The sequence below is a fragment of the Acanthaster planci genome, linkage group LG04 (genome assembly GCF_054643075.1).
Source record: "Acanthaster planci isolate LZ-2023a linkage group LG04, COTS_SCS, whole genome shotgun sequence".
NCBI lineage: Eukaryota > Metazoa > Echinodermata > Asteroidea > Valvatida > Acanthasteridae > Acanthaster > Acanthaster planci.
The window spans coordinates 1,308,306-1,331,162 of NC_141780.1; the positions used below are offsets into that span (position 1 = coordinate 1,308,306).

General features: G+C 40.1%; 2 protein-coding genes and 2 long non-coding RNA genes across 6 annotated transcripts in view; 2 read left to right on the forward strand and 2 right to left on the reverse strand.

Moving 5' to 3' along the window:
- Positions 1-15,531, forward strand: LOC110982109 (slowpoke-binding protein-like). Of its 2 annotated transcripts, none has more exons than XM_087135394.1 (14): positions 1-137; positions 4,832-4,905; positions 6,167-6,264; positions 6,847-6,927; positions 7,522-7,673; positions 8,632-8,742; positions 9,252-9,347; positions 9,532-9,617; positions 10,416-10,522; positions 11,005-11,108; positions 11,408-11,458; positions 12,125-12,190; positions 12,636-12,739; positions 13,008-15,531. In XM_087135394.1, the coding sequence occupies exons 1-14, from the start codon at positions 48-50 to the stop codon at positions 13,348-13,350; spliced, it is 1,563 nt and encodes a 520-aa protein (XP_086991520.1). In that variant the 5' UTR covers positions 1-47; the 3' UTR covers positions 13,351-15,531. The 2 variants fall into 2 exon arrangements, with proteins under 2 accessions (XP_086991520.1, XP_022095983.2); XM_022240291.2 differs by lacking the exon at positions 1-137 and adding an exon at positions 2,473-2,630.
- LOC110982112 (uncharacterized) overlaps positions 6,263-22,857 on the reverse strand; it is a 25,309-nt gene continuing 8,714 nt past the window's right edge. Inside the window, exons 2-5 of the long non-coding RNA XR_015424987.1 lie at positions 10,982-11,206; positions 8,567-8,667; positions 6,829-7,082; positions 6,263-6,618 (exon numbers count right to left, since the gene is read on the reverse strand). This is a non-coding gene — a long non-coding RNA (uncharacterized LOC110982112). The remainder of the gene's footprint in view (positions 6,619-6,828; positions 7,083-8,566; positions 8,668-10,981; positions 11,207-22,857) is intronic.
- LOC147799280 (uncharacterized) lies at positions 16,450-21,273 on the forward strand. 2 transcript variants are annotated; one of them, XR_015424986.1, is made up of 4 exons: positions 16,450-16,601; positions 18,959-19,041; positions 19,929-19,988; positions 20,619-21,273. It is a non-coding gene; the product is annotated as an uncharacterized LOC147799280 (long non-coding RNA). The 2 variants fall into 2 exon arrangements; XR_015424985.1 differs by lacking the exon at positions 16,450-16,601 and adding an exon at positions 18,275-18,333.
- Positions 21,594-22,857, reverse strand: part of auh (AU RNA binding methylglutaconyl-CoA hydratase) — a 7,738-nt gene continuing 6,474 nt past the window's right edge. Inside the window, exons 6-8 of the mRNA XM_022240294.2 lie at positions 22,614-22,852; positions 22,339-22,386; positions 21,594-22,219 (exon numbers count right to left, since the gene is read on the reverse strand). Of these exons, the coding sequence (XP_022095986.2) occupies positions 22,142-22,219; positions 22,339-22,386; positions 22,614-22,852 (365 nt within the window). The 3' untranslated portion in view covers positions 21,594-22,141. The remainder of the gene's footprint in view (positions 22,220-22,338; positions 22,387-22,613; positions 22,853-22,857) is intronic.

Here is a 22,857-nt window from a genome sequence, read left to right on the forward strand (position 1 = left end):
AATAATGCCCGAGGTACATGTACATGTGACATACGTACGTGGATACCATGGGTACCATCACCTGCACAACGAATTCGGACTACATGTGTTTGAATATTTCGGAAATCGGAGGAATTCCTCAGGCTCCTTTTTATCAGGTGACAAAAAAGCATTTTTTTCCTTTCTAGGAAAAGAGAGCCATATGCAGCAAGGTACGAGACAGAGAGAACCCCCCCTGCTTGTGTTGGTCATTGTCTCGCAGGAACCTGGGGAATTCCTTTCAGACATCTTGGGGGGCATGTGTTAAGTAACAATAGTCTGGAATGTGTATAGGAATTGGACATGTTGGGGGGGTACCCCTCGGTCTCATTTCTTGCTGGGTATAAAGAGAGCAGTCGGTCGAACGGATTCTACTGGATTGCCTTTCACCATAGTTATTCCTATACCCCAAACAGATTTACTTACGCCACTTAGGCCGAGGCAGCCATTTGTTTTCCAACTTTTAAGGATCTGAAGTGCATACGAAACCATTCTCAGCTGACATGCGTAATGATCGAATTATTTTCAATTTTACAGTTTCCAAATCAAAATGGCTCCCCTTAGTTTCTCACATAAAAGATCACACAACTCGCGGTTCCCTGCACTGCGCACGAAAACCTTTGATCCGTTTCTTAGCAAGGATATTCCTCGATCCACCTAGGATTGTGATCAAAGCGTACTAGCAACTCTTACATGCATTCCCGGAATACAGTGAAATATCTTGGGCCCCTCTTTACTAGTATACTTAAACGAACTGGGATTGAAACCTCCCCCGTGTCTCGCTCTAAAAGAATAGAAATACCGAAGTTTTTGACGCTGCGGAAAAGTCACGGTCATTCCCCTTAATGGTGCAACCGTGGACATGAGCCCCTCCCCCACTTTTTGGGGTTTTTTTTCGGAAAAACGAAGATAAAATACACACCTAGGCCTTACTTTTAAAAACTACTAACTCTAATAAAACTGCAAAATTGCCGTCCCTCTGTGGCGCAACCGGGGAGGGGTTGACCATCATGAGCTCTTTTGGGAGTAAATCCCAGTCCAACCCCCCCCCCTTCTGGGTGCACCCTCGTATTTAGGCCAGAAATATGGCCGTCGAGCTCATTAATAAAAGTTATAGACTCAAAATATTCTATATTAGAGGGTCCTGAGAGCCATGGAACTGAGGAATTGAAGAAATATGAGACTGAACCTCTGGGCCGGACTCAGGACTTCCAATTCTGAGCAATTTGGATGCAATCGAGTTTGAAAATGGCACTATTTGAGCCATTTCGCCGAGGGATGGTTTTTCAAAATGGCTACTTTTCTGGACAGGGACATTTTCTGCATTTTAGGGGTGGTCTGCTTCTGGTGAAAATTTCTCAAAAATTCATCGGTCAACCCCCCGAAAATTGAAAGGAAAATGAAAGAGGACATGTGGAACATCCTTTTTCTGTGCAGCCTGAACACCTGTGAGAGTTGTGGGTATTTTTAAAATATTTGTGAAGTATGGGGATTTATCACTTCTGTCTATGGGAATTTATTTCTAGTGGTGCACCCTTCTTGTTTTCTTTCGGACGCAACTGCGCCCTCAACGACAACGTAGGTCAGGTTTTCTCGCATTTTTTCCCACGAAATATTTTGGGACTCTAGCGTGACCAATAGAGAGGGCTATTCAAGTTCTTTAGTAATGGGGGCTCCTTTGAGGTACACCTGCAAATGGTGCATATAACATCTTGGGAATGAAATGAAATAAAATAAAAAAAAAATCACCGTTTTCTCTATAATTAAAAAGAAATGCTCCTTTAGGGGAAGGGAATCCTCCGCCCCTCAAAAAGCACTTACCGGAGTATTTCTTGAACCCCTTACCTTAGATCCACCCTTCTGGTACCAACATTACTGTCCATGAGCGTGGTATTGCTACACCTGCAGCTTCAGTTTCCGGTCACCGTCAAGTTTGTGTCCGTAAAGTCGCACAAAATTTACTGCATGACCTTCGTGGGCCGACGCCTGTCTTATTGCTACCAGTTAATATTCAGAAAACTAAATTTGTGTACAAAGCGTTATTTGCATTCATTAACTCAAAGTTGGTGTGATATTATAATTAAATTTGTGTTTCGTATTTGAACTGAAGGAAATATCAGAATTCCTTCAGGGATAATTTTACTTTTCCGACACCATTCGGCTGTCATTTAATTCAAAATCGCTATGTTTCAGCAATCTTGATCTACGCATAAATATCTGCTGATGACTTTAACTGTGAAGCATTTTCATAAATAGCGCCTTATGTTTTTCTTCGTGGTTCTGTGATGGTATGCAGAAGCTGATTCTCAGAAAACACAGGCATTAAGAAACTAATTAAATTAGAAATTAATTCCACAGGAGACTGAACGTACATGTACATGTAACAATCCCCATGCACGGACCTCACCACTCTGCTCAGAGCTGTTTATAGCGCCCTCTGGAATTACATGTCACGTGAATGCGCTCCATGCATGATGAACCGTAAACTGGCACTATTCACGAAGCGAATATCGAGGAACCATGTAGACGTCTGCTGAATAAATGTCTTTTGTTGCTGAAAACGTTTATTTAGAGCAAGGAAAATGGCGAACTTTTGGGAAGAGAACTACTGGGTAATGATATCGGTTATTGTCATTGTTAAGCATTTTGTCCAAGGTTGTTGGCCAGTAACTTGGAGTCGTTGGACCGTGTCGCCTCTTTCAAAATAATAGGACATGGTCCGGCAGTCACGGCAGTAGGTCCAAATGTAATTATAGGCGATGCATAGTCTTCAAGTTACTCGGACTGGGTGGATGGTGAATTTTTTTTTTATTTAAAGGGAAATTCCTTTGGCCTTTTTACACACATAAAACGAACATTTAAAAAAAAATCTAAAATCAATGTAGTTGATACTTAACTACATAATAAATTTAAAAAGCTTACTTATAGTTATACAATACCGTACGACAAGCAGATCACACATCATACAACATTAAAAGTCATAAAAACGGGGAAAACAAATGTATCATGATCCTGGTAAAAAAAACATAGAAGAAGAACTGCAATGCAGCTGCTCATTGTTGTGACTGCTTATTGTACCACTGTTAAGTCAAAGGTTTCCTGCAGGATAATATCGATCAAATAGCATGAATAGGGCAGTTAACTGATCATGAAAGTCTTTCTTAATTGGCGCACTTCACATTGCACATTGTCAAAGATTAATCTGTTGTAAACTGGAGTGGAAATGTTTTCAAAAATCTTGGCTTCGTCTTTAGCATCGACTCTGCTTGATATGATAAATGTTTGATTTTAGCACAAAAAGATCAAGTTTTGGTAAAACGAAATTCAATCATAATGGAACAGAAACATTGGAGTGTTTTCATTTCACTGAAACATTGTTGGCGTACATGTACAGGTTATTACATTAGAAAATAGGAAATATACACTGTATGCACGAACAAAAATTCTTACATTTCGCATCAGGGAAATTAACATGTATTGAAACATGTTTTAAGAGTCACCATATTTTATTGACAGTCTCCCAGCCCCTTAGAAATGTACGATGTATAACAAACGCCCACAAAGACAGTGTGATAAACTCTTCCCTCCAGTGTGGGCACCACAGAGTATTTTGCGATCAACCTTTTTCAACGAAAACTAACTTTTTACATTGTAATAGCTAATTTGTAGTCGTCGTACTTTCTCAATCTCGTATTTCATCTGATTCGACTTGATGAATACTGGGTCAGTGATTTTGGAGTGAATAATTATTACATGTCACCATCTTGATCGTGAAAGTTTCAGGTAAAGCACATGTGTTGTGCAAGGGCTGTCTGTTTGTGTGGTGACTCATACTGTATGTTTTCCACCTGGGTTATGCTCTCTACTCCGCACACTGTTCTTTATCAGGTGCTGTCTGGAAGGCCGAGTCCACAGTCGCACACCTGCCTGGCATTGGGGAATGAAGGAATGAAGAAATTGAACTGGTTAATTAATTAATTAGTGGGAATTATCAGAAATCTAACAGGAATAAAGATTTGAATCGTACTTTAACAGTAATCAAGCCTGGACATTTGAACCCCAAAAAGTTCATGTGAAATAAAACTCTGTGTCATTAATAACAAATTAAGACAATTACATTTTGATTCTTTTTCTGCCTATCTTCCTTTGACTTGGCATCCTTAAGCGAGAATTTAAGCAGACCCCCTCAATAGATGGCCTGTCATGACTAAAATAAACCAACTTTCTTTCTTGTCTATGAACATTGAATATAGGAAACCAAAACTGCACTAAATAGAGATGAATTCCTTCATTAAGACAAACATTTTTCAAATGGCCTTGTGACAATGTTAACGTTCTTACACATTCATGTACATGCAGGTTTTCATCCAATTAACTGGTTATTATTTTTTCTTATTTATACTGGGTGACTCATTCAGTTTGTAAAAAAACAAACTGTTCTCCCAAGAGTCCCAGTGAACAATCATAAGACAAGAGAAAAAGAGAATTAAAATGGAACCTGGTAAAACTACATATCTATAGATAAAAATACTAAGAATAATTGAAATAATATGAGTAACGAAAGCTAAGAATATAAAGTAAGCAGAGTATCAATTATAAATTTACAATAAAACATTCAAGGCAGCTGATTTTTAAAAGTACTTAACTGGTTTGTTTCAATGGAGTACATGTATTTCTACGTGCACGTACGTACATGTGTGTCCTTGAATCAACTTATTTTACGCCGCTGTTACTCATCCAAAGGAAGGGGGAGTTTATTTGATCTCTGTGGTCTTTGGGTGATGTTTGTTCTATCCTTTCCATTCATCTCCAGGTCGCTATTATCATTGGACTCGCTGGCCTCTCGTTGATTGTTCTGATTATTGTAATTGCTGTCCTCTGCTACAGGTAGGTTTATAAAATATTAACTGGCCCTGAGATTTTTCTGCCAGGGAACCGAATTGCTGATTTTGTTTGTCTGATTTGTGTTAAGAATTGTGACGTGTACCATGAAGTGTAGTAAACATACAGATGTGTTGTTTTAACTCCATGATTGATTTGGGTGTGGTAACGGCCAAGTTTTGTTTGATGTCTATGTTCCTTGCTTTTTCATCATTTTAGAACCTCTCAAAGATTCTAGGGCCTTTCTGTAATTTGCGCCCTGAATTCATGCTTTCATCTTTTGAATTATTTCTGCAGTTTTATACAGTGTCCATAGGCACATCTAAGTCTAGGCTATTATAAATACACACAGCTACACACCTAGCCACTTGTCTTGTTGGTATAAATTTTAGGGGTTACAAATCATTCTCTTGAGATGAAGCCACACGAAGTTGGAATCAGCACAATTTCAACCGTTAGTTTTTATCCACAGACCAACACTGATGTTTATCCAAAGTAGAGGAATAAAGGTAGTGAAGGATTTCCTGATAAAAGCTAGCTGATGGTTAACCAGTCAAAACTGCTGAGCTATTTAAAATGTTTGTACACCATGGAACCTTTACACTTACCTTTGAATTATGGTCTGATACTTGATAACATCAATCAGTATAGTGCATGAACACGCACACACAACCAGGATGTGTGTGTCACTGGACTAATGTATACATAAACCAGTTTTATCAATGGGACTGTCCAATTAGTTATTAGATATGTTAAGTTGCAAATCTGAATAATGATATAGTTGCATGTACTGAAAGCCATACTTCATATTGTTAAGTCTCAATTTAGTGTAACTGCCCCCAAATCTACCCTGCCACACGTAATTTGCAGCCTTTTTGTGGTCACAGAGCAGAAGGGCAGGATTCCTTTCAATAACTTTTCATAGGACTCCATGGAATGTTAATGTACATGTATAATTGGTTGAAACTTAGCTAGGCATTGTCATATTTCTGTTGGTTCTGGAAATTCCATTATTATCAAAACATGTTCAGGGACACCATAACAGTATGGAGCTTTTTTTGAGGGACATGTGGCTGTTACAGAAGGGAGCTGAGGAATAGTTACCCCAAAAAGGAGCAATGCTACGTGTAACTTCTTTCGCTGATATAAATTGAATCAATTTTGTTACCGTGTTTTGTGGTTGGTTTTAGTTAAACATGGAGGCGATGTTTGTGCCCCCAAAAAGCTTTCTGATTTTTTACTTTTTTGGGGTAATATACATGTATAGACGCTGTTCTAGATATGATTATGCTCCACTGCGTGACTACATGTCATTGCCAGCCAAGCTACAGAAAGAGAAACAAATGGAAAGAGATACAATAAGAGGTAGGTCATCAATTTTATGCACCTGCAATTCCGCTGAGATTTGTGATCTCCTAACCTAAATATAGTTCTTACATAACAGTGAACAAGGAATTTAGGAGTGGGGTTTAAACCTATAACCTGCGTAACACCATACTGGTGCTCTATCATGTTACCTGTCACTGGTCTCGTTAGTGACGGTCTCATCACCTTCATGAGGCATGCAATGATCTGATACGTTGCATCCCTCTTCAGGCCCTAGTAAGACTTCCATTTTCCTTAGCATTCCTGGATTACCAGAAGGAAGTTAACTTACATTCAGAGAATTTTACAAAGAAAATGCCAGTATACCTCACAGGAGAAAAACATGACGCGCACCTGTCAAGAAAAAAAGGCTTGATTTCAGTCAATGAGACTTAGAAATGTAAATAAATAATAGAGAATTACTGTAACGTGGCATGCACGAGGTTTTCGGAAATATTGGTAAGTTCCAAAGCTACAGAAGTCACAAAGGTGGACATTCAAAAACAGTTTGGAATTTTTGAGGTAAAATGTGGAGATTTAGTCATTTTAAAAATCACCTCTGACCTGTCCTTTCTCTTGCAGAGTCAGCTCTGCTGAATTGCCAGTTTTATCTTCGAGCCCATGCAGGGAAATTCACCTTTTCAGGACATCTGCCAGACATGGGTAAGGGAAGCCAGCCACAATTTGTCAAATTCCTTTCAAGTTGAAAAATGCTGTGTGCTCTCTTCCCAAGTAGGTGTATCCCTGGTGCAGATTAAAGGACGGTAATGTTCCTACATGGTCGTTGCAAAAATAACCGTCCTTGTTTGCACAATTACCTAAAACAAGGAGATCATGTAGTGTTTTATGAATGGTGTCGAATTCTCAAAACATGTCAAGGCAATGTAGGTTACATCCCTGGGCAGATTCTGGTTTGGTCCAAGAGGCAGGCTTAGCTATTGGAAGGGTTAACGTTCATCTGATGTTGATTTTCCTTTTGCTTTTTTTTTTCTGGTACGCAGTGGGAGGGGAACTTACACCCCTCAACCTGAAGCTCCATGAGCGAGCTGAAATCATTAGTTGTAATGTAAAAAGTGAAACATTGTCAAATTCAGACAAACTTTGTCTATATTTTTCACTATAAAATGCTTGCAAGCTTGTTAATATAAGAAAGTGTCATCAGTCCTTTATGAAAAATCCCAAAAAAAGACCAGCTGACAAGTTCAACAACAGGCGAACTTCAACTCTAGTCATTTTTCTGTCTTTTGTTTTTTACAGGTAGTCGTGTTGACAAGCACTGGTTTCTTGTACGTTACTCGTCACAAAGTAAAGATGTCCTACTAAGCATTTGTAACAAAGCCACTAACTGCTCTATCTCTTTCAGCAGTAACACTCATAAAGTCCTGCGAGAACTTCTAAAATGTGTCAAGGTAAATCAAATGCTGCCTCTAAGATGTTATTTTCTCTTTAAAGTTTGCTTTACATTTCAGGAATTCGATTAACTTTATACATATGTTAAATTAGTATTACTATGTATGTATATACAGATTCATTTTTAGAGAGACGGATATGCTAAATACTGCAAAGCTTCAACCGCAATTCAGCCTGAATTGTGGAGGAAATTAAAGTTAATTTTCACTCAAACGCCTTTTAAAAATACAGTGTTAAATTGGTCAGGTTGAGATTCGATAATTAATCCATCATCCACTGGGTCCCAGGCCTTGCACAGGTTCTTTGCTGCTTTCCACCTGTTGGAGTATTTAGATGTGTAATAAACCATAAACCAGTCTATGGGGGTGGGGGGAGCAGGGACCCGCCCATAAGGAAGGAGGTATGTCGAGCATACAGACAGGACATGGTTTTGCTTATTGAGAAAAAATGGAGGGGTACCCTGCTAACAAAAAGTGAAACGGTGGGGGCGGGGCATGTGCCATCTCTCCCCCTCCCCTCAACTTCCCCAATTCACTTATCACTGATCACAAATATTCTGTTTCCTGTTGTCACAAGAAGGATTCCGTCACAGTTTGGAAGGAAATGTGTCACATTGTTATAGCAATGTAAACAGAATAAATTTGATATTTTCCAAACATAAAGACCTAGATTTTTCTCCAGATTCCTCATTACAGCAACGTACAGTTGTCATTACGGACTATGAATTCATTATCACATGGCAGTTATTTTCCTTCCTTTGTTTTCGCATTTCTCCTCAATCTAATCAGGGCTGTTGAGTACAAGCAGTGCTAACATGCTTCAAGGCTTGGTTCCAGTCAATGAGATAGTTGGACCATGTGACATTGGTTAAACTTTAGTTAACTATACTCACTGTTCAAGCTTGCTTTGTGCCAGAACTTCCTATAACTTGTTGCCTGTGGTATCCTGTTTTTCCAGCATCCGTATTTGTGGCCAGTTCTAGACATTGATTTGCTGGAAGAACAAGACTTGGAAGTGTTGATTCAGAGATACAACAAAAGGGGCTCATTGAAGGACTACATCTATCATGTAAGATAAATTGCCTGTCTGGATGCTGCCTTCATTTCGGAGAGCAAGTTCTCAACTCTTTAGGAGCACCCTACTGAAGCATGTAGCCAGCATTTGAAAACAAGGCATCTACAATTGCTTTGAAGGGAAAACCAGGACCTGAAGGTTGCTATGGTTTCATGCTTTGAAATGGACTCGTGTAACAAACAAAGTGTCTAAATTGGTTCACGGGTCCAAACGATGCCTAGACACCCTCTGTCTAAAGCAATGACCCTACCGATGTTAGTCACGTTACTGTTTATTAATGGCCGGCCGTATGTTTGCCAGCTTACAACTCAAAACAATTAGGAACATTGATCAGAGTCTAAGATTGGTCATTGCATCTAATCAGTATACAGTATTTGTTATTTAAAAAAAAGTTCAAGTAGGGGAAAAAAGTAATTTTTTTAATTTTCCAGCACTCACTTGAGGCTCTGAATGTTATTTGATCATTTTGTGGGTATTCTTACTTTTTCTGGACCCCCTTCCAGGAAAAACCCAATCAAGACTGGGACAACAAGTATGGTATGAAGGGACATGGGCTAGCACTGAAGGAAATCCAGTTATTTGGCAGGCAAATTCTGGAGGTGAGTACCTCTTGAAGATTCACCATTCCTCCCAATGGCAGTTGGTGAAAGGACTTGGCAAAGCCGATGTTACTACTCCGAATGTCAGTCACAATGTTTGGTACTGGAATTATCTCTTCAGCTTTGCAAAACTCTTAGTTTGTGGGGGGGTAGGGTTTATTTTCAACCCTTTTTTTTTTCCTAGGCGCTGCTCTATCTACAAGATGGAGGCTTTCCCCAGCACTGCCACGTACAAGCTGGTAATGTTGTCCTAGAGAGAGGAACATGCAAGTGAGTGCAAACAGTCAACTTGGATTTATTTTTTCCCCCTGATTGTTTTTTTTGGGGGGGGGGTTGAAGTGTCCTTTCTTATGTCCTCTCCGAGCCAACTTCGGGGGACAAACAAAGAATAGCCCGGCCTAAAAACTGCTGAAGCATAACTCTCAACTGTGCTGTACCAAAGAACTGCACTATCTGAGATATGAACACGAATACACATCATTCAAAGTAGCCTGTAATTAATTATGAGACGAATTCATCTGTAGGCCATTAAACCAGTCTAAAGTGTGGCTAATGTTTTTTTTTTACAGGCGACAGCTAAATTTCCTCTGGGACCCCGACTTACATGTAGGGAACTTTGGCTCATTAAAGGACTTTGTTTTAGAACCATGCAAGTCGGACATCACAAGTGCTTACTCTAGGGAGATATTTGTTCCTGTCCAGTGTTGTCTTATCCTATGGACCAGTAGTTGAGCCTGGCCATGTCACATGGCCAAGTCACATGGTCACATCTCTGCAGATTTCTTGGACCTTCTGTGTTTTGCACAAAACCAATGGGAACCGTAGGAAATGTGTTCTTACTACCCAGTACATAGGACTTGCCACATGTTTGACATAGTGCTTGTGACAAATTGTTTTCTGTTGACGCCACCGTCAGCACAAATTGGTCAAACACAGTCCCAACATTGTTGAGATGTATTTTCACCTCAAAATTGTGCAATAGATTCCGCTTGTCACTCCTTCTATATAGTTTTTCCAATAGAGATAACTGCTCGTTGTGACATTGTTGTCTTCGTCCTACATCCTCAGATTGTCAGGTTATGAGAACATCCTCCTAGGTCACACCTCCAGACTCTATCCAATACTCTCCAAGAAGCTCAAGGATATCCCTGAGGCTTATGATACTCTATCCTTTGGTAAGCCACTCACATCAGCAGGACAGGAAATATTTTAGGTGTAGAAATCTTGATTTCAGTTCTGCCTTTTGTTTCACTGTGCTATGAATGGACGGTATACTTTTCTCCATTTTAATACCTTGGTTCATTGCATGATGAACCCCAACTGACCCCATCTTACCTCCACCAAACCTGTCAAGCATACCCCTATGCCCTCTCATTGTTACACCCCCCTACCCCACCCTCCATAAACCAACTGCACCCCTACCCCATCTCACCACCTTATTACATCCTACCCACCCCATAGCAAAAAAAAAAGAAAAAAATATTCATTGTAAAAGCAACATGGAACATGAGAACAAAAGCGATTGGAAAAATGACTGCTCCTCTCAAAACAACCTGAGTCCAAAGTCGATATTTCACTGATAACAACTTGACCAGAAGAGAGCTTTTCATCGCTGTGAAAGAAGATGACATTACCTAATTGTTTTCCTTATTCCAAGGTCATTTGGTGTATGAGATGGGTTCTGGAACAGCTTTAGACGATACTGTCGCCATGCCAGACAGGTCTGACTTCAAGAAGTTGAAACACCAGCAAGTTGTTGAGGTAAGATGTAGGGTTAACCTCAAAGAAGAAACCTATGAGGAAGGACGTCCACTTCGTATCAGATCATTGCACTCAGTTCTGTTTAACCAATTGCACTTCTGTCAAAGAAAAAGTAATGACACTGTAAGGTGTTCCAAATATTTCACTCTTATGATCAACATTATGCTCTGTGTTGACCTTACAATCTCATACATGAAGTAATTACATATTCATAATTTGTCATATGGGTGATAGGGCATGACTGTTGGGTTTGTGTAATGTTACTGACTCAAGTGGTATGTGAACTCTTGTATTTGTAGATTCTTGAGTTTATATTTGATGCTAACGGAGACTACCCAAGCTTGAGAGAGGTAATTATGTAACATCAGGACTTCCTCAGAGGCATAAACAGAGTCACAGTACTGACATGTCTTATTTTCCAATTTTCTTCTTTTAATTCTGTGGGTTTTGATTCCAAAACCAGCCCAAAGGCTTTTAAGCTATTATCTCAAAAATGACGCCAATAAGCACTTGAAGAATGCAGATGCCACAGCTTTCACGGTCGGTAACTACCAAAGCTTACTGCAGACAAAATCTGCACTGTGGATCACTGTGAAGTGGGGGGAGACAAATCAAAATGACCCACGTCAGCTTGGTTTCCGAATGATGGATCGAAAATGACCACTCAGGATCACACATCAGTTGACTCCAAACCTCCTTCAGCTGGGGGACAGACCCCTTTTTGATGCATGGGGGTTTTCAGCTTTAGTGGGAATATCATTTCAGGTTTGAATATTTGATCGAACGGAATTTTCAAATATCCAATTCTAGAAACTGTCAATGTTTATAGACATACTCATTGTGTGTTCTTATTTCAAAACCTTTATTTGTCTATTTGAGTTAAATATGATATAGCTGGAAACTGCAAGGCATTTTAAAAGAAAATGTTCTGTTTAACAGAACCACGATGACCACTTGGTTTCATTCTGTCGTGAGCACTCTATTGAAAACACTTTGTATCTTTTTCTTTCCTGCAGATTGTGGAGCATGATTTTTTCCAAAACGTCAGACTGAAGGCACTAGAGAAGAATCCACCTGCTGAGGTACGAATCAACTCAGAAGCCAATTGGAGCTTACTTTTCCTACCAACTTCCTTCGTATCAAACTTGTGAAGGCCAAATGTTTGTCTTCAGCTAATAAACACTACCACTGGGAATGATTCTGTGGCACTCTGTCTGCATTTAGCCTTTTGAATTATTATAGAGATTTCAAAAGACTCAGAAGATAAGACTTAATAAAAATATTCTAAAACTCAGCTTTTAAGGTGGAATTTTTCAATACAAAGGACTTACCGGAAAGGTATCTTAAGAATTCTTTATTTGGATCATTTGTACAAGGAAAAAAATTTTGTTGTAAACAAATAGACCAAAAATCAGTCAGTAATTACGAGTACATTTGCTGACATCATTTTTCCCCAGTGGCTAGGCCTTTGTTCATTCACCCCTTGTACCCATATCTTAAGGTTTTTTATCACTCTAATTTGAACAGATTCGACTAACATCTGCCATGAGAAATCTGCTGAAGACAGTCAAGAAAGGACGTATCCTGAAGACGCCAACAATCAGACGAAGCACTCCAACCAGACACACAAGGTGAGACAGAAAGAAAACACCCTATCTACTACCCACAGGTCTTGCCTTCCAAACACATTAGTACTTTTTGAAAGGTTTCAAAACTTTCGCTTGGGTGAAAATGATTTTATTTGCTTATAAACCATAAGTTGTTGACGTTTGAAGTTGTTGTCAGGGTGTGGAATTTAAAGTCATTTTTTCACATTTCATTGTATTAAAACTGAGTATGTCTGGCAAAAGTGGTGTGAGATGTTCAAGTCCCATTTTGTCCGTGTCACTGGTACTTCAGGTCAAAGCGTAAATCTTCCGAAACATCCCTGAAGAGCAACGAAGCGGAAACAGTGCTGTCTGGGGAACTGGTCAATAACGGTTCTCTGCCCTCGGCATCTGATGGTTATACATCTGCCCAAGTTCCCCCCACCCCAGCCACCATACCCCCACCCCCAGCCACCATGCCTCCGCCCCCAGCCACCATGCCTCCGCCCCCTCCTCTTCCGCCACCCTCTGTTGCAGTCATCACTCCCAGAGCCCAGTCAGATCTGCCCACCATATCTGAGGAGAGGAGTGCTCTTTTGAGCGATATCCGCAAGGGTTTAACCCTGAGACGGACAGCATTGAGTGAACGTGTGTAAGAGGAGCTGATGTCTTGTAAGATCTGTCTTTTCAGCAACCAGGAAGGATATGTTTTCACATGCCAGCAGTTCCGTCAGATAAGTGATGTAGCAGTTCTTGCTTTCTTGATACTTCTTGAAGAATAATGTACCTGTGAGACATAAGTCAAATCAAAACAATGGAATACAGATATTTATGCTATAAATAGGCTATTATTGTTGCCATGAAACAATAAAAATCTATTTTGAGAGCTGATTGTTCATGTCTTGTCTAAGCCCACATGCTGCATTCAACTTAGGATTCTGCTGAAGGTACATGTAAGAGACAGATAATTGAAAAGACAGAGGTTCCATAGTAGCGGTTAGAGCTTCAGACCTGCTTGTCTTTGCTAAAAACCAGTCATTAGAATCCTGAGTGTCAAAGTGCTTTAGCATCACAAATCTATTAATTTGGGGGAGTTGGCTTCAAAGTAATGACAGTTTTTCTGCTTATTTTTAAATCTTGGTTTTAGAAGAGCCAAACAAGAACTGTTCTGAAGAGACTATATTTGCAAATATTGAAGAGTACAATGCAAACAGTGTCACAGCTGCCTGTTCTTAACACAGGTGTCTTGTTCTCCACTTGAACGGTGGGAACACGACCCCAGAACCCTGAGTCTCGGAGCAGGATCACACACTACCTCCTCGTTGGAGTTTTACATGAACACACAGAAAAACTCATGAGATTTCGGAGGGCTGCAAAAAAGCGAGATGGCTTATAAAGCCGGAGATTTTGCAGTTTTGCAATAATTAACATTAATAATTTTCCATAGAAATAAAAATTTCTTCTTTAAATAGAAAAGAATTCAGACCAGATATCCAAATATTACACCTCCAAGAACGTAGCTAGGCCTATGCGGACGTCTCCACTGTTGCATGATGCTTGCCAGTAACTACCAGCGATAGCTGGTTGTTCGTTCCTGGCGTTCGAGCAACAGACCCACGAATAACAAATTGAGCTGTTCATGAACATACGAGAACAAGCTGCCCAAACTCGGCCAGTGAGTTTATGCATGCTGCTGGCCCTCATTCACACTGTTTGATGAAAATATGATTTACATGTAGCACTTTCAGGGTCTCTCATCTTGCATTAAGTTAGACATTGTGTCCAATCTGTGTTGGGAGTATCTTCTTCATCGTGGCCATTCTGAGCTTGGCGTCGTTGACAATTTTTTGGAGGGGGAAAGGAGAACAAGCCAGTTGAGTGGTTTCTTCAGGCACAATTTCTTGAAGTGGACCATGCATTACTCAATATAAAAGGGCAAAATGGACCACGACAAGGTTTGGCCTCAGCTTAGTTGATTGGACAGACTACCTGAAAATGCAGAACACACGCAATATGAAGTCATTGTCATTACCAGAACCAATAGTTCAGGAAAGTAATGAAAAGATTTGTCTTTTGACATGTCAAATATACAAATGCATTTTGTAATGAATAATTGAACCTGATCATAAAAGTTGTATTTTGAGAAATACTGTCTATGCAGTTAATGTATCGTTGATGTATTCTATGAAATATCGATAAACAAAGCTCCATTATGGATGGCTAATTAAAATTTTGACCTTACCAAGCAATCCACAATGTTAAGTTATGTAGTATAAATACATTTATTTTATTTAACAAGTAATTTTTATAAAGTAATTTAAAACCAATTCTCTGCCAAGTTGTCTAATTTATTAAATTGAGTTATTCTTTTGGTGTATTCTATGCAATTTTGCTGAAACAAGGTTTAGTTACGGATGGCTGATAAAGTTTGACTTTAATACAAAGCAATTTACAATGCCAAGTCATGTAACATAGATATTTTAAAATATCAGATAATTTTTCAACCAGTGCTTTGCTAACGTTTTCAATTTTATATGTCAAAGCAAATTCCAGCTGACTAGAAATAAATTAAGAAATGAAATTTCTGATTAACAGAGTTGCAGACTATCTCTGCATGAAATTTTAAATCAGATTGTTTTAAGCGTTCATCATCAATTCTAAGCCCTGCGTTTGTGGGAAACATGAGACAACATTGAAATGGGGATAGCAATTTTTTGAAGTAGGTTTTTGTCTGAAATGATCTGGATTTGCCCTATATCAGATAGGTTTTTAAGATTTAACCATCCTTCGGTGGTGGTACAAAAGTGAATGCAGACATCCAGGAACTTAATAAATCAGCCGAGAGCCTCTTTTAATATTCTGTTTGGATTGAACGGGTTTTCAAGCAGTACTGAGCGGTAACAAAAGAACTGGCGCATAGTTGCGTTAGGCATCACTTGTCCTTTTCATCACCGACTGACCTAAGTCTGGTCCGCTCATGCAGTCATAACACCGGTGTAATGGCAAAACCCGCTTCCATAAAAGTATTTGTGAAATTGTAAGACTTCTGTAGCTGTTATCTTCTCGGGGTCATAGCTGGCCGTTCTGCTTTTCTGTGGTTTAATGGAACTGGAACAAGGTCGGTTGAACAGCTTTTTCCATGCTTGACGAATAATGGCAAGGCTTGGAACGGTTACGTAACAGATGTTTTAAATCTCTCAATATACAAGATTTTTAAAATTTGTAACAGTTCACTGGACGACGCGGTCATTCTGGTCTTGTAAAACCCTGGATCGTTATAGCTTTTTTCTGCCCCGGAACGGAATTTAAATCCGGGCTATAGAAAGTGGGGAAAAATCATTGTACATGGCGACTTTTACGTAAAGGAGATTAAGATATAAAGCAACAATGCAATTGGCGACCTTTTCTTATTAGAATGACCCCTCCAATTATTTTGACTATGTTGAATGGGCTTTTCGGTTTTTAGGGAGGCTTTGAGTTATCATTGTGTCGCACAACCGAGGGTATCTTTCTGTCACCGGGCAGTGTCGTAGGCAAAGGGGGGGGGACTACTTCAACCCTGTTGGAACTCTTGCCCCCTCTGCTTCCGTTCCCTCTGCTCCCGCCCCCCCCCCCATCTAGAACAGTCCATCTACACCACCAACGTGATATTGATTTTATGTAAACTGGTTCAATTGGCACCATTATTTTAATCAAAATTGCATCTAGTTTTCAAGGTCCATACTTCATCCACCCCCAGTCGGCAATAATAGACCCGTCTTTTATTTACCACCGTCAAGGTTGAGGTAATTCGGCCTCGGCCAGCCATCTCGGGTGTGTCCCCCAGCCGAGTCACTGCGCCATACACCAGCTTTTGAGGAAACGAAGAGCACGTCTACTTTTTTGAACAAGCAGGAACTCAAGAAAAGTAAGTTGGTTATCACACTGAGTAAATTACAATAAGTGGTTTGTGTTTAGCTTAATATCCCATGTGCAACTACATGTACGAGTGGCGTGTTAATGGTTGATCTGCGTAATGCCGCTATGTAGCCGCCTGAAAACTTCACAACCCACGTCATGGTGTTCTCCGTCTTACGGAGGATGACCCTTTCAAAAAAAAGGATATAAAAAGAAAAGCAATGTATTTCGTTTTAAAAACCCAAGAGCAGCAAACTGAAGGTTGTTCCAAGCACCTTTATAATTCTGAACACAACTGGATTTCTTCCCATAACTAATCATCATAGCACACTGTCCGAAACGTTGAGCCTCTCCGGTTCTTATCAGAACCACACAGACTCAAAAAGAGATATTGCATGGTGCTTACCGCAAGCTTTCCATCTTAGTCGTCTGTCACCATGAATAGCTTGAAATCCCATCCATATAAAATCATAAATCAGAAAAATTATGCCCCTGCGGCTTCACCGGCGACGCACCATGAACCATAGATATAAAGCCTGTAAAGGTTTGAATGCCTAAACCTGTTTGTGTTCAGGGCCCAGTGGATTCCACTGAGTGGGTCACCCAGCTATAAGAGCTAGAGGAAAGCAAGTATAGATTTCATATTTGTTTCAATAATAAACAAGAGGTGACCGACCAACATTAATTCGATGACGTCACGGGTATGATGCACGAACCTATAACTGGAGCTAAATAACATGTGTTGAATGAGCTGAACGTGATCTGTTGTGTAGTTCGTTACTGATATTAGCCTGTTAAGAATGCTCCTTAAAGCAGCGGGGGTGGAATCCGCCCTTTCACCTTTTCCCGATATTGCCGCATCGCTGCAGTGTATTTTTTCACAAGCTGGGCCTTTTGTATTTTTTTATTAAGTAACTTTTTGCAATTGTTATTACTCGAATTTTGTGAAAATCGAATGTACTGTTCTCGCTCAGTACCCACTTTCCCGCTTAACATGATCAGGGGAATAAAAAAAAAAAAAAACCAGGCACGGGATGGTGGGGGGGGGAAGCTGCCCACGGCTGTGAGCTTATTTTGAAAATGTCGTGCACATCGCTTTTCACCATGTAGTATCACGTGTACGGATTGATCTCCAAATCCAGTCGCCGGCTTGTACTTCAAGAGAATCGCGAAAGCGAAATGAATTTGGCGTCACGAAATAGTTGCAGCAAAACTTCCCTGAGTTGAAATGGGTTCAACGTTTTTGCAACGCAAATTTTGATCTGACGTCACAAAGTTGCGTTCGTTTTCGCTTTCGTATGAAGTACGAACCGGCCATAGCAATGCAGTAACCGATTCAAAGCTGTCCCAATTCACTGCTGTAGAGAAGCGATGTTGGACTTTCCACAACATTTGTTGTGCATACAGCATGTATGAAAATGTCCTGGATACATGGACGCATCATTATGTATTACAGCCATGATTGTATGGATCGAACACCAACCTCACACGACCACTGCAAGGGCAGGTTTTGTGAAAAATGACACCATTAACCAAAAGGCGTAACTATTCAAAGCCGGGTCGCTTCACTTGACATGTAAATCTTATTGTTGGCCTTAACACGGAATTTTATTGTGCAGTTTAGTTTGGAAAACCTAATGGAGGACTGTAACTCTCGTTGCCGTGGAAGGTCAAGTATTTGTGACAAGGCACGCTGACATGCTGATTCAAAACTGCTATGATTCGCCTGAAAGTAAAAACGGGTAAACATTGTTGTTGGCCTTACCAAGCACATACTTTCTATTAGATAGTATCCCGCAAAATTTACCTATATAGTGTAATGTGAAAGCAATTTTTCAGTGATGTTTGATTTGGGGGTCTTATAGAGCAAGGAAACAGATGGTTTGTCAAATCATTGAATAAAAATAAACATTCTACGCTGCTGCCTTCGATAATGCATCAGTTTCACGTCTGCTGCGCTGCTAACTGAATCAGCCAGCAGGTATAAAGTACCGAAGTGTGACGTCACTGTGAACCAGAAAGTGCAGTGCACGCGAACCGAGTACGCTCTACCAAAGTGACTACGTCACGCGCACAATTAGTGTGTAAAAGGCATGAGCGCGTGAACCAGCGCGTGAACCAACGCGCGCGCGTACTCCGTTTGTTTGCACTGCACTTTCTGGTTCACAGTGACGTCACACTTCGGTACTCTATAAACGCTGTGCATAAGCTTCAGGCGATGAGGCTTTAGGAACTGAATGAAATAACCCTTATTTTATTCATGCAGAATATTTGCAAAGTCTTTCTGGAAAAGTCTAACCTTTAAAATAAAACGTATGAAAGGTTCGAAATTTCCGAATCGTGGTTGTTTTCTTTTTAAAAACACAGTTCTTTAAAGATGAAGACTTACATCTGCATCTTCATTCTGATGATCTGCATCGGTTTGGTTTGTGCCAGTGACAGCAAGGATGGTATGGAAATTACCGTGCATATTGTATTTATATTAACAACGTTATCTGTAGGCGAGGTGATGGTATAGAACAGTCGGCGGCTGACTTTTCAGTACAAAGTTGCGACTGAGCTAGATGGTCGACAAGAAATTAAAAGGTGTCTATCCACACGTACGATTTCAGTGCGCCTCATGTGGTCTTGCGCGAGTTGCAGTGAGGATTCATTGAAATGTGTGGTAAACCGACTCGATGAGTGATAGATGCACACTGGAAGGCCGTCATTAGTAAATAGTCAGTGCTAAGAAATTATCATTTGAAGCAATAGGCCGAATTCAACTTCTCAGACGTGTTTCTAGCAGGCAGGAGTCAACTGCGGTCGACCTGTGCGCAGTTACGTTGCGCACAGGAGAATGTTGGCCTGAGCGTTACCGATACATTAGGAAATGGTTCTGTCGAAACATGAAAGAATCGCGGGCTGTCTAGCCCCAGCCCCCCCCCCAAAAAAAACACAAAAAATATACGATTGAAAAAAAAATTAAGCCTTGAAAATTTTGGATTCGCAGTAGTGAAAGTTAAAGATGACGTCACGTGCCAAGGGTCTGGCCCACCTAAGGGCAGCTCTACATACAGCAACTTTCAGACTCTGTCTTCTAAATTTTCCATCATCGCTAACTTCTGACTTGAATCATCTCTCCCCAGTGGAAATCGGTGGAAAGCAAAGACGTTAGTTCAGAAGGAAGAAAAACAAATCCCATCCTGCCTCTATAGTCAGAATCCGACTTGGTGACATCTTCCCATCCCATTACCCGCCGGTCTTGGAATTTTACCTTTTTTCTCTTAAATTAATGCATTTCACTGATGACAAGGAACATCATATAACTTTTTTTCTTTTTTTGTGAAATTTACAGAAAGCCTCCGAGAGTTGTTGTATGAGCTGCGTAACAAGTTGGCACGGGAAGAGCGGAGAGGTGTGTAAGATGCCCTTGCTTTCTACCGGTGTTGTATCCGAGACCTTGATGTCCGAGACCCGCAGAAAAAGGTCTAGAGACGGTCTCGAGACCTACAACACTGTTTTCTACCAGACTTTGTTGATATCTAAGCACAAAATTAACTTCTCTTATAAACGTAAATAATTATAAAGATGAACAAAGAAATTGACTGGAGCGGGATTTGAACCTGCGACCTCTGGAACACCGTATCAGTGCTCTATGCCAACTGAGCTATCCAGCCCTATTTTGGTGGTTCTTCCCATTTGTCAATATCTCTGTTTGAGGGCGCTAGCCAAAAGCCATTAAACCTAGAACACCAGGTAGCCAGGGATAATATGCCAATAACATGATACAATCTGGGAAGTGGTGAATAGGGATCACTCAAAGAGGACACGGCTTTCTGAACATATTACATGTATTATGAAAGAAAAATAAATAACTCACAAACAGGGACATATTTAATTTGAGTCAAGGTGAACCCTCTGAATGGGTAATGGTTGGATAATTCTTCAATTTGTAAATCCTGCACAAATATAACAAATAATTTAACATGAAATTGGCATAATATAAACATGAAAAATAATTTGTTACTTTTCCTTTTTCTCTCAGAGAAAGCATGTGGTCTTACAACATGCCCTGATGACGTGGAGTGTGTAGATGGAGACTTTGGTCCCTATTGTGACTGGCCACGGAAGTGAATGGTCGACCGACGACAAACGATTGGATTTGGGACCGCGACATTGCTCAGAGTTTGTTTGGCTGACAATTCTCTCTTATTAGTTTATCCTTCCAAATAAAAAAAATGGTGATTTTGTGGTTTTACACTTATAAGATTCCAAATACCACCTGAAACCGTAAGCAGTTTCAGAGAATTCAGTAGAATTAATTAGCGTTCGTGTCAGTAGATTGAGCAAGATTGTAGTACAGATGTTGGAAAAGTCCGAATATTACAACAAGGCTTTCATTCCAAGAATTATAAATCTCAAGTTATTCAGTGCGAATAACACTTTGCATTCAACTGTGAAGTTCACTTGTTCCATAATTATCTGGTCACCAAGACTTCAATTTGCCAGGCCCAAGTGTACATGTACAGGAAACTGAACAAAGCACACTATGGAAACGTGATGTTTTAAGCACTTCGAAGAAAATGTAGTCCGCGTTTAAATATTAGTTTCTCCACCATCCTTTGTAATTCTTTCATTAATTGTTACAGAAAAAAAATCTGATTTGACTTAAAAATAAACAGTGGGTTCTAATAGCAAAATCGTGTTCAGTGTTGTAACAGACATTTTGTGTCCACATTTCCTCCGAACAAGAAAGTGCACGATAAATTTATCACCGGTGTCAGGAAAACTTGCCATTATTACCAAACAAAAAAGGGCATCAGTTTCTATATAGAAACTGATGAAAAATGTATAAGTTGCATCGCTACCAAAAGAAATAAACAATCTTAACCAGCATGGCTCTTTTTCAACAGATGAGGGGGTGCTTCTGCCTTTTTAAAGGCGTACTGGCGTTGTGCGGACTTTCCTGTTTTTAACCTCTCACGCACAAACACAAATTCAACTGGTGCTAAAGAAAACCTTACAATAACTTCTGGACTGATTCTGTCCTTTTATTATTCTCATGTTTTATTACAAGAAGAATGACTCTATCTTGTGACGATGCAAAAACTTTTCATAATTTAAATAAGATCCCTGTTATACATGCACTCACAGAAAAAAGTACATAACTTCTCTGGTCTCTAAGGATGCACACATTAATCTGACCGCCTATAATGATTGATGTAAAGCACAAACAGGATTTGAACAGGGAAATGACACTTCTGCATGGATTATGAACCCTTTTTTTGTTATCATCAAGTCTTATGAATCTCTTTGCTAAACACAAAGAGCCAACAAGAGCAGCAAAGAACAAGAGTTTTCAGCAAGAAGTGGTTTATTGCCTTCATGAAATAAAATCGTATCAGGTTTCCATATTTCTTCAATCTAGTCCTGGAGAGTAAACTTCTGAACACTCCTGAAAATGCCAGAGGGAATCTTTCTAAAGAAATGTTGCCCAAAATGTTGTGTTGTGGAAAAATATGATCATATCACATGGCAGATATCAGCTTTTCCCAGGTTTGTCGCATTTTATTCGCCTGTGTAGTTGGGAGTCCGCTTTTCCTTGAATGCTGTCAAGCCTTCGATTCTGTCTTTGGTTGGAATAACCTGCAACAGACACAAACACATTCAAAGCCTTCAATATGGTGAATCCTGCTAAGACAAGAACCTGCCTAGATTAAGCTATGGTTAAAAATATGGACTTGCTAGCCAAGGTGGGACCTTACCTGGGCATAGTAAGTCCTCTCAAACTCCATTCCTGATGTCAAATCCACCTGCAAAGGAAAATAAAAGGGGACAAGCATCAACATGATAGAAAAAAGGAGCAAGAAAAGTCACTTATTTCTAACCTTTTCCTGCCGTGCCTTTTCCTGTACCTACTGTTTAAAGTGTCCATGAAATACGTGAAGCCTCTCTTGGCATAAAATCATGCACTCAGCAGGACCATAAATTTAGCTCTGCTTCTGATTGATTGAAAATGACTCGTGATCAATGTACGCACCTCCAAACCCCTGTTAATTGCAGCTTTGGCCATTTTGATAGCTATGGGGCCTTGTGGTGTGATCTCCTTGGCCAACTCCAATGCCGCCATATAGGCGGCGTCTCCCTGCTCGTTCTGCTCCACCGCCCGATTGACCACGCCCAGTCGCTCTGCCTCTGCCCCGTCAAACACGCGAGCCGTGAAGATCAGCTCCTTGGCAATGGCCGGGTTGACGAGACGAGGAAGACGCTGGGTTCCACCTTAT